Raw genomic sequence first — 12,378 nt, 5'->3', positions numbered from 1 at the left:
TAGGAGTTAAGGATAAAACTTGGTCAATAATCAGTCACTTACATTAACCAAAAGCTGACTAGAAACATAAAGCATTTACAACCTTGATAAATTGATATCTACTCATCCTTCCTCGAATGTACAGCAAGAAGTAAAGGACATTCAAGTATAGCTAAAAATATACCTCACCTGTGTATAATCTCCATCGATGTATTCAAACACGTAATATACTGCCACAAACAATACTCTCCGGAACAAGTCATATCCACTCCACCAATTGTATACTGGTTTAATCCCAGTGTTCACCACATCACAAAATGGTCCAGCTTTCTGTGGTAAAAAAGTTGACTATGTTTACAAGTTAGTAGAAGGTCAATTACAGAGACTACACAATTATTTAGTTTAAAGGTTTGGAGTTCATTATAATTATTCAATGTGAAACAAAAGCTTTAATGCTGATTTGGGTGACTCATTCCTACAACCACATCAACCTATGCTGGGTAAATCTACTATATTTGGTTAAATGATTAACCAAGCTAATTATTTTGAAATATCACTGTTGTGTTGTTGTGCTGCCTCACTTCACCCATGGTAGACTAGGAAATAAAACGAAGTCTGTCTATTTCTTAACAGTCAAGAATACAAAGGATGACAAATTCTTAAACTCTGATTCACTGATTCAGAATAATCTACTTGTGCAAAAAGTGCCTACTGTAAACAACGAAGGTTTGGAGTGACTAAAGTTTGGAGCAAATTTTGGCAAATTGAGGAAATTCACCAAACTTTATTCGCCAATCATCTATTCAGTATATAGTTCCATTATTAGCTGCATGGTAAATTTGCCAAACTTTTGTCCTCCAACCTGCTTCACATGCTGACTCGCAAAACTTAAGCCTCACCAAACTTTTGTTGGTTACAGTATGTGACATTTAGCACTTTACAACTTTGTACCATTCTTATCAGTAGCTATACATGTTGTTCACCTTGACATAATTCCAGCTGATAGCTACCACAATAAATGGAAATGGTATGACAAACAATACCAAAATGACAATAGATATTACAGCATATGGGACGTGCTCATTCTGAAAACACTTGACATCTCCATCATAAAAATAAACCTGTGATAGAGTACAACAATATAAGACAATATACACATCCTATCACACTTACCAGTGCTTCTGATACAGTTGAATTATAATCAGTAGGATGCATTTTAATAACTTCAGTCTCAACACATCTCAGAAGATTAAAGCAGGTATCAAATGTGTATACATAAATAATTAATATTAAAAACCATATTCCATCCAATGTGTTCCTGTTGCTTAAAGGCTTCAGTTTCCTAGCCCTGTATTTTTATTGAAGGGAATCAATATGTAAATAGTAATACAGTAATACTACAAGTTACTCTAATAGAGTAATCAGAGATTCTAATAGAACAGTTACTCTTAACTCCAACAAAGCAGTCATGCAGGACTCACCTACTACTACACTAATAATTAGTGCTTGCCACTGGCTTTACCACAGATGAAAAATCTATTACAAATATCTATACACATTTTAGTGACTGTGAGTAATTTTGTAATTATGCACACATATGGCATGGACACTGAATTTGATTCTGAATAAAGTATTATTAAAAATTATAGCATTACACTGTAAAATCAAACAGTATGGTAGTACTGCTTAAGTAGGAATTGTCCCTATAGTGTCGTGATTGAGCCATCTAAAATGTCACCTTTAAGATCATCCTAGAGACATCTTACATGACGAAAATCACCTTTACAGGTTAATCTAACATCAAATACAGCATTAAAACAAGAAAACATTTACAGGTGCCTGGATACAGAATTTTTTTAAAAATTGCCAGATTTGAAATTAGTGATCTGTCTGCCTGCCCTGCCTGCCTGCCAACCACAGTTGCAAGGCTGTAGGTCTAACAAAGCAGCACCATTCAATGCCACAATATACCACTTTGACACCTCAGATCAAAGGAAATCACAGGATTATATTTAATAGTTATACCATGGTCACAAGGGATTTGCCTGATACATATGCCCAAGCCTGAGGGCATATATATCAGGCAAATCCCGAGTGGCCATGGTATAAGTAATATATACCACTCTGGCATGCTCACCTAATAGGTGAAGGAAGACAAACCTGCATTCACCACATTACGTTTATACAGAGGCTTGCAAAAATCGATTGTGGGTTTAAATTGTGGGCACAAAAAGAAATGATTGTGGGTTTCACTGGTTGTAGTGATACCATTTTAAACCAAATAACCAGTTTGTGGATGAATAAAGTTACCTAAAGTGCTAAAATAAACACTTAAACATATAGGTTGTGAATGTTTGAGGCATCTTTTCATGCAGTTGAAATGTACTCTGTAGAAAAACAATCCCCACATTGCAAAAATGATTATTTAGTGATGCTTAGTAACTGAACTATGCAATTTAATTCTTTTTACTTCACATCAATTCCCCTAACTAAATCAACATGTTTAACTCAAACCCACAATGCAAAACTTTAAGCAGCTCTAATTCAAACCCACAATGCAAAACTTTAAGCATCTCTATATAAACAATCAAAGGGAACTGATGCTTGTAGCTGCCTCAGCATCAAAGGCAGTTGTGGTCAGGGCTATATCATGATATTGCCCTGACCACAGGGCGATATCGTGATATATACCACCTTAGCGTGGGCGTTCAAAGGCACCGCTTGGTGCTTAACTCACATATTGCCTGGGCAATATCATGGGAAAGCGGTTTGCCAATGACCTTGATACCCAGCCAGTTCAAAGAATTGATGTGCTTTGACTCGTTATATTGAGCGACATAGAGCTTTGTATTGTGGGATTCGTTTTTGTAGAGGTTGCTAAGCTTAGTACATAGGCTAAGATAGAGTAGTTGGTTGTTACTAAAGGATAATGAAGGCACAAAATAATTGTTTGGGCGATTGTGGATGCGTATTTCTACCCACCGCGTATCAGCCTTTGAACAGACCATGGAACAGCAAAGCTACTACTGCTACGTTGAAATAGGTTAGTAACTTACAGTTCTAAGTACTTAACTTAATATAATAACTTACTTACTGTCCCAATAGCGAAGTTAGTTGGCTTAACTTAGTACAAAAATGATAACAATATAAACTCCATCCCACAATCGCAAGTTTTCTAACATTGTGTGTTGAAGCATAGTAACGTATTAATGACGTTTTAACGTATGGACAACGTTTTGATGGCTATTAGCCCACGCTATTAAAACCACAATCGATCTTCAGATGCTACTGTATAAAAGAAATGGGATGAGTTCTCATTAGTTCTTTCACCTATTAGGTGAGTGTGCCCCAAGTGATATATATCACTTGTACCATGGCTGCTTGGGATTTTGCTGACATATACACCCGCAGCCCTCGGGCCTGCGGCCCTCGGGCTTTGGGTGTATATATCAGCAAAATCCCTTGCAGCCATGGTATAACTATTAAATAACAAACTCATCAGTGGCAAGTGCCTTTTGAGGTTCCGATGAGTGTATGCCCACTGCACCTTATCTTAATCAGGCTCCAGCTGGATGTCGTCTTCTTCATGCAACAAAATCACATCTAGGTTTTAATTTTCCATAACAACACTTTTTTTGAGAAACATATTTAGATGCCACAAAATTTTTAAAAGTGCTTATGCTACTCACAGATGTATATTATCTATTTACTAGTGTAAAAGGTACTAGACACCTGTAGTAACTTCATGATATGTTGAAGACCATGTCCATTAACAGTTTAGTTTTCTGTTATAGCATATAGCTATACATGTATGACTGTTCTATTAGGGTGACGTGATCTCCATGCTTGATTGTCATTAATCAACCAAGATTAACAGGCTAGTGTTTTTAAAAAATAAGTAGGGATCCAAGTACTGAAACAAGAGAGATGGTATTACAGCACAAATGTTGGTGCATCGACCCTATCTTAAAAATACATGAAGTAGGGATCCAAATGATAATAAGTATAGTGAAACAAAATATGAATGAAGGTATTACAGTATAGCTCTGTGAGAAAATCCCTTCATTGGCATGTTATAACAATCAATGCCAAAGTAGGGATTTTCCCACTGAGCTATTTCCAGATTATAGGAATGTTCCTTAACATCAATCACTTACAATCTAGTGTAACCGATAATGCTCATCAGAATCAGTACTGGAGGTAAGAATCCAAACAAAACAACTTGCAGAGCTTTCATGTGAGTAAGACAGAGTGGAAAATAGAAACTGAATCCAAACACTCTTGACAAATAAAAATCCTATATAAGGGAAATACAATAAATGTTAAATATTACAATTTATCCAAATATCAAGCAAACAGCTATAGTTTTGAGGTTGTGATTAATAAAAACAACCTAAACAGTACAGCATATTAGATAATGAGTATTATTTACAACATACTTGGGAACATTAAAGTCAAGAAAAATACATGTGTGTCTGGATAAAGCCCTATAGACAAGAAACTTTTAACCATCTGCTCATTATATACCTTGAGATGTTAAAAATTTATGCAAATTTTTGAACTTTGTATATTAAAAATGTACACTAATTGCACACAACTGATTCTGCAGCTGCTGATCAATGTTTTTGTAGAATATGTTGCAGCTGCAGATTGCCACAATGATACCACATGATTAGACACCTTCAAATTAAGTTTTAAAAATACATTTCAGTATTTTCATTTCATTACTGGATTATATAGACACTACTACAAAATTTATAACAACACAAATGTTACATCATAAACCTACCCAGTCCAGTGAGCCACTCCTTATTCCACTGACATACACATATCCCACCATCTATATGTACAGTGAAAATGTGTTGATTTATAACTTTATCCATGCACACAGAAAACAATATTATCTATACTGATATTTACATATTCAAGGTCACACCCTTTTTGGATTAAACTGATGGTCTTTCTTGTTTAATCACTTTTTATTTTACTGGACCCTACTATAGTATGTTCACGTTGAGCTGAATCCTCAAAAACATCTAATAACTCATGGATGCAATTACACATGATCTTGAAATTTGGCTCATTTGTAGTACTGCTTGATCCGCTAAAAATATTTCAAAATCTTTTTGTTCAAATGTTTGACATAATATTTACGGCCAATTAAAATTTTCACAATACATTTCCTATGGGGAAGCCATATAAGTACAGTGTCCATTACAGCCCTTTCCCGAACTTGTAATGGAGCCAAACCGTACGTGTCTGTTGTTGACACCTTTGCTGTTACCAATAATCATCTGGTTAGCTGAAATGTTAACTCTGTTGAGAAAAAATCCACTTTTAATTTTTAGCTGTTTTTCAGGATTCAGCTCAACGTGAACATACTATAGCTTATAACTTCCAGATATTTCCTTCCACTTGTAAAATACACATGTGCAGTATGTTTAGTATAATTAACACAGTTCAATGTATAACTACAGCACATCGTAGTTACATATGTACATAGCTATAGTGTAAGTGTCAAACATATGTAGATCTATATCTGACCTGTGCATAGTACATAAAACCCTTCAAAGTATTTGGTAGTCCAATATTGTAGTACATTATCAGGATAGAGGCAACCACAATGAAAATGCCTACAAAAATGTAACAAACCATACAGTATGTAACATTCAGCACATGCACTAGAATCCACTAACAATCAAGTGGAATCTCTCTATAATGATATTATTATGGGACCAACAATGGTCCATTTTTGCAATAACAAAGAGGAAAACCTGTTGGGACCACAATTTTGTCCTTGTTATGAAGTCAGTTTCTACTGTGCTCTAACTGCTGTTAATGAGAGGATCCAATAAAGGATATGTGTATGCATGCAAGCATATATGTATATCTATATTCCCAACAAGATACAAGTTTTGAATTACAGCTGAATTAACTGGTGAATGGTAAAAATAACAGCCAAGCTGTGAAAAAATGGTGCGGCCCCCCAATAAAGGCCAGGGTGAAAAAAATTGTGAAATGAAAAGTGACAACCAAGAAATGGCTGCAGTGATGTCAATGCCAATCAATTTTTTTATGATTACACCGTTTTGAGTTGCCACACCCTTTTTCACAGCTTGGCTGTTTGGTATAGATACCACTTAATTATTTTTGTAACAGCAAGCCCCAAAGCTAGCCTTTATTTTTTCTTTCATGCAGGAAGTGAAAGAAGATGAAGACTTTTTAATTTCTGTGGTCTATTTGAACTGTTGCAGCACATGATCATAATTACGTAAACCGTACCGAGGCGCCATTTTGGTGCACCACCTGGTTGATACAAACTGCGAATGTAGGGATTGTCAAGCTAGACTGAAGGCTTCCCGACGAAGCAAAGGAACGATACAAGGATAAACGATAAACTATGAATTATAGATGGGACCGATCCGTTCTCAGTGATTTTCGAATTTAGCTGACGGTTTTTCTGAGTTTTCCTCCTGCCTGTCCTGTGGAATCCATTGACACCTTTTGTTACTTTGTTCTAAGGCCTAGTTTTGCCACAGCTGAGCAGCTTAAAGCGTGGAAAGGCCTCAGTTGAAGCCTATAACCAGTTTGTATGCTAGTGGTTGGTTATAGCTATTAATTGTACTGAAAGTTTCTGGCCAGTCACTGACTCGGCTGGGTGAGGTATATTTTTTTATTGAATCATAGCCTCTGATTGAATGATACTTGTAAACTATCTTCTTACATGTACAGTTCATTCTATACACATACAAAGTTGTAATTATATATTAAGTGTTGTATAGGTTTGCCATTCACAGATGATGAGTGAGATGCCGCTGTGAACGTGAAAAGTTCTAGAGGAGTCGGGTCATGTCTGCTGTTCACATTGCAACTGCATGGCTGGCCTTGGAGAAGTCTGTACACATGTAGTGTAGTAGCAGTGCTTTTTATCTGGTTCACAGACAATTTAGAGGAAACAGGGAAAACAAACTTGTGGTTTTGCCAATGTCCAGAGAAAGGATCCACAGTTGGGTGTGACAACAGTAACTGTAAATGGTTTTACTTAAGCTCATGACTGTTCCAAGGGGAAAGTGGTACTGCATGCCCTGATTGTCACAATTTCTAAAGGAAAAAGCAACCGTAAAAATACACTTTAAGAAGTACGTGAGACATGCCATATTATTTGTGTTGTACAACCATTCGTATAAAATAAAATATTTACTGTACAATTGTCCATTAATTCAAATTAATGGTACAACTGAGTCACATACATTGATTAAAGCACAGCAAACATGGATTATTCAATCAATCAAAGGTGCCTTTTCACCTTTTTTTTCTGATCAAAAATGAGTCGGCAATTATAAGTGCTTTGAAGAATTGGAAACCTTTGCTGGACAGAGCTAACAACACATTCCACATGTGTGCAGACATTAGCAATAGTTCTAGTTTGCTTAACCTCTGCTGCTGACAGTTGGTTCTTCCTTTTGTGAATGCAGGAAGGTGCAATGTAGCTTGCATGGCTCCAAAAGAAATAGTAATGTCAAATCCACAGTATGCCAACATTATATCTCCTGGCAGGAGTTTCTTCAAAATACCAGTGTTCTGTTAACTATTTGTCTCACTGGCACATCCTAAACCTTGACAATTTGGTAGCTTTGTCAGCTGGCAGCGTCCTGCTCACACAGTCAAATGTAGCCTTCAGTACTCCTAAGTTAGGTAAACCGGTGTGTGCTCCAGTGAAATTGTCTCTCACAAAACTTTCCTCACAGAATGGTGGTAGAGGTTCAGTTGCTTGCTCAGTTAATTAGTTCATGAGTAGCGAGTAGCTGTCTGGTAATCAGTAAGCTGATCCTGCACAGTTCCAGAATCATCACATTCTGACTTTTCTTGTCAACATTCATTTAGCTGCATTCTGACCCAGCCAGTGACTTCAGTAACTTTCCTGTTCAGTATGATATGAACATCCTTCTCCAGCCACTAGCATACAAACTGATTGTAGGCTTCAAGGCCTTTCTACGCTATATAAGCTGCTCAGCTGTGACAAAACGAGTCCTTAGAACAAAGTAATAAATGCATGGTATCAATGGATTCCACAAGACAGGTAGGAAGAAAACTCAGAAAAACCGTCAGCTAAATTCGCAAATCGCTGAGAAACCGGTCGGTCCCATCTATAATTCATTGTTTATCCTTGTATCGTTCCTTTGCTTCGTCGGGAAGCTTTCAGTCTAGCTTGACAATTTCTACATTCGCAGTTCGTATAACAGTGTATCAATCAGGTGGTGCACCAAAATGGCGCCTCGGTACGGTTTACGTAATTTTGATTACGTGCTGTAACAGCTCTAAACTATTTAGTTTGCATTACGTAGCAAAGTTCTAAATGGGAGACTTGTTTTGTAGCTGAACAGTCTACAGGGTGACTTGTAATGTAGCTGAACATTCTACATGGTGATTTGTAGCTGAATGCTCTTGTAACATATTTGAACTCCGTATAAAGTGAATTGTCTGTAGACAGGGTGACTTTAACATACCTGAACTCTCTACATGGGTAACTTGTTGTATAGATGAACTCTCTACAGGGTGACTTGTAACTAGCTACCTCATCCTCATGTGTACAACCAGTTTTCAAGTTTTTCCCTCTGTACAAAAATTGGACTGTAAATGTGCTACATTATGCTATTACTGCCCTCCAAATTTGAAGTGCCTCGACTAAAGAATGTGTGAGTTATTACAATTTTTTCTAAACTGTGCATAAGGAATATTAAAAAGCATAATTTTATGACGAACTTTGAAGATGCGTATCTCAGTGATGGCTAAGCGACAAATTTGGAATAGAAGATCTCTTATTCCAAGGGAGCTTCCACAGCAAAATGTAAATTTTTTGTTCAGGAACTATTGATGTGTAAAAATGGCATTTTCTCAGTTCTTGTATATATATACATACACTTGTCTGTTGCACACCCACATTGGCTGTACATGTACTTGACACATGACATGTGTCTTGTTTACTTGCACATCATTAATATGTGTGCATTGATTAACAGTTTGTCACCATCTAACTAGTAAGCCTAAAGAGTCTAGAACCTTAAAATAGAAAATTTCATTAGTGAATTAATGTTACAGACTTATAGTTAATAACAAAAGTTGTTGGTTGGGTTCTAGTAAACTGGCTACATATGTCTGCCTTGCCACTAATGATATCGTGCATATGGCAATAACGTACAATGAGCTATCATGCTTACATATCAGAGCAAATAGTACAGCATCTCCAGTATCACATGTAACACACTCCAGTAAATTAAATGCCAATCCTTGTGTTTTGTTGCCTAAAGACTGTTGAGGACACTTGCCACATAAAAACCCTGCAAATTCACTTCAATATAGTCAACCACAGAATGCATGTGTATCAAGATTTACCAGTTCTTCCTTCACTACACTGGTGAGAATGATTATCATATTTCATCAAACATCCTGGTAGGCCTTCCTCACTGTCACAACGTTGATAAAATGATGGAATTCTTCCGGTTCTAAAGTCACCATTTTCACCAAATTCACCATATTTTTCAGACTGTAAAACATAAATGCAATTATAGAACTTGCTATAAATGATCTTACTTTGATATAAAAATATTTAGAATTGTCATCACCCCTAAGAACACTTCTGCTAATTCCTTGTTTAAACATACACTTCCCTATAGTTTTGTTGTATTCATATGTAGGATGGCAGCATTTGAGGGTGGCCATGACTTTAACCTCACTAACCTACAAGAATAATGAGACAAAAGTTACTAGATATCAGCATAAAAGTCATTTATTATTGAAGGTAGACTTTCAATGCTGTCTAACTGTAAATAAAAGTGTAAAGAGAACTAAATGCTCTAAAGGAGCAGCAGTCACACACACACACACACACTCTAGGATGCATGATGGAAATTTATACGTATATCTCGTTAACTCAAGACATTGCACACCTAATAGGTTTGCATTATCTTACCCAAAAATAATCAGATTTCTGTCAAGTTATGTTTTATGTCTCTTCTCTTATCATACAGTATGACAGTACTGTATAGTAGGGACCACAAAGGTGTGGGCATGGCCTATGAAAAAATCATCAGCCTCACTTTTCCCTAATGACGATGAAGCAGTATTGGTTAAGTAAAACTAAACCCAAACAAGCCTTTAAATTGACCCAAAACACTTTCAACAAGTTGCTATGAATTTTTTTTAATTATTAAGCGGAATTTTCTAGTGACTGGCTGGCTGACTGACTGACTGACTGACTTCCTGACTGGCTGATGCCTTCAGACAAGCATAACTCAATAATGGCTAAGGCTACGGGCTCAATTTTTTCACTGCTCAACGTCACTTTGGCATGCCGCAGTACATAAAATGCACTCTTCATGGACTTACCAGTGTCCTCCTTTGTGTCCCATTCATCTTAGCTGACAGCAAAAAGTGGCAGTAACACATGATAGCTTCCCTTTGTAAAGGAAATCGTCTGTGTTTTTCATAGTAGCTACTTTGATTGCAGAGGTGCTTTTCAAACAGTTCTTGATTTGTAATGCTGTGTAGCGGGTTGAACATAGCTGACAACGAAGCGGAATGGATACTTGACTTTTCAGATGATAATTGATAGCTGGGGTGCGTGGCACCATCAAGACACACGGTAGTGTGTCGTGCGGCCCAAGAAGCCGGCGCGCAACCCCGTGAGTATATTGACAGGAAGAAAGAAAACGCAATTTTCGCACCTCCGTAGCTCTGTGCTGCCTTGATGAAACAAGACAAATTTTGCTGTGTACATTCCCTCCACCTTCAGTACTCCACATTCCAAATTTGAGCGAAATCGCTTCAGTCATGCCTGAGATATGCGACTTCAACAATTGGCTTAGTTTCTTCGTTTTTTTCTTCTTATTTTTCTTCCTCTTTTCGCACACTTACAAAACCTGCTATAAAACGCGAACGCGTTATCCGATTGCCTTGAAATTTGGCACACAGAAGGGGGGTATAAAGGCGCATCTCTGTACCAACTTTGGCTGGAATATCATAAACAGGCAAAGAATTTTGAGCGATTATGCACGAAAAATAACACCAATATGTTGTCACGCCTACAGGGTAAACCACGTATGGGAAGAAGCTGAAAATCGGTGGGTGAATAGGTTAACTATTGAACCTCAAACCTTTTGTGGTTTGAAAGAAATCGAGCTAAAAACCAGGAAGATACAGCGAAAACATCAACAGTGTGTAACAATTACGCAATCGAGATTAGCTAATTTTTATTATTATTATTATTATTATGCTTGCCACCCCTACCAGATAAACCACTTGGGGTAATGCTTTGAAAATCGCTGTACAGATGGAGTTATCATCTTAGAAAGGCTCTTCAATGGTGTAGAAGAATCAGACTTAAAGCCACGGAGTTATAACACGAAATCCAACTTGGTGTAGCAAGTGCGAGATCGAGATACTCTAATAGAGCAGTCATCCTAATAGAGCAGTCACCCTGAACAGAATTCAAGAGATCAGTTAGAAATAAGTAACCTGTATAGACATCAGCTACAAACAAATCACCCTGTAGAGAGTTCAGCTACAAACAATTCACCCTGTTCAGACATCAGTTAGAAGAAGTTTTCTTGTAGAGAGTTCAGTTACAAACAAATCACCCTGTTGAAAGATCAGCTAGAAGATGTCACCTTACAGATAGTTCAGTTACAAAGAAACCACCATGTAGAGAATTCAGCTACAAACTAGTGACCCTGTAGATACATCAGCTAGAAGAAGTTACCTTGTAGAGAGTTCAGCTACAAAGAAACCATTCTGTAAAGAGCTCAGCTGCAAACAAATCACTTATACAGAATTCAGCTACAAACAAATCACCCTGTAGAGAGATCAGCTAGAAGAAGTTACCTTGTAGATAGTTCAGCTACAAACAATTTACCCTGTACAGAGCTCAGTTAAAAGAGGTTTCCTTGTAGAGAGTTCAGCTACAGACAAATCACCCTGTAGAGAGATCAGTTAGAAGAAGTTACCTTGTAGATCGTTCAGCTACAAACAATTCACCCTGTAAAGAGATCAGCTAGAAGAAGTTACCTTGTAGAGAGTTCAGCTACAAAGAAACCATCATGTAGAGAATTCAGCCACAAACAAATCATGTATAGAGAGTTCAGCTACAAACAAATCTCCCTTTAGAGAGATCAGCTAGAAGAAGTTTCCTTGTAGAGAGTTCTGCTACAAACAAATCACCCTGTAGAAAGATCAGCTAGAAGAAATCACCTTGTAGAGAGTTCAGCTTCAAAGAAGCAATCATGTGAGAGTTCAGGTACAAACAAATTGTCCTGTAGAGAGATCAGCTAGAAGAAGTTACCTTGTAGAGAGTTCAGCTACAAAGAAACCATCATGTAGATAGTTCAGGTACAAACAAATCAC

At 37.1% G+C, this 12,378-nt stretch overlaps 1 protein-coding gene across 1 annotated transcript in view; it reads right to left on the bottom strand.

Moving 5' to 3' along the window:
* Positions 1-12,378, bottom strand: part of LOC136249540 (uncharacterized) — a 36,863-nt gene that overhangs the window by 4,254 nt on the left and 20,231 nt on the right. Inside the window, exons 5-13 of the mRNA XM_066041583.1 lie at positions 9,571-9,717; positions 9,373-9,523; positions 9,198-9,317; positions 5,524-5,612; positions 4,769-4,819; positions 4,137-4,276; positions 1,153-1,327; positions 963-1,100; positions 169-309 (exon numbers count right to left, since the gene is read on the bottom strand). Of these exons, the coding sequence (XP_065897655.1) occupies positions 169-309; positions 963-1,100; positions 1,153-1,327; positions 4,137-4,276; positions 4,769-4,819; positions 5,524-5,612; positions 9,198-9,317; positions 9,373-9,523; positions 9,571-9,699 (1,134 nt within the window). The 5' untranslated portion in view covers positions 9,700-9,717. The remainder of the gene's footprint in view (positions 1-168; positions 310-962; positions 1,101-1,152; positions 1,328-4,136; positions 4,277-4,768; positions 4,820-5,523; positions 5,613-9,197; positions 9,318-9,372; positions 9,524-9,570; positions 9,718-12,378) is intronic.

The sequence above is a fragment of the Dysidea avara genome, chromosome 3, assembly GCF_963678975.1.
Source record: "Dysidea avara chromosome 3, odDysAvar1.4, whole genome shotgun sequence".
In the NCBI taxonomy this organism is placed as follows: domain Eukaryota; kingdom Metazoa; phylum Porifera; class Demospongiae; order Dictyoceratida; family Dysideidae; genus Dysidea; species Dysidea avara.
Note: the sequence above shows the minus strand (reverse complement) of the source record. Positions and strands in the feature narration are given on the sequence as shown.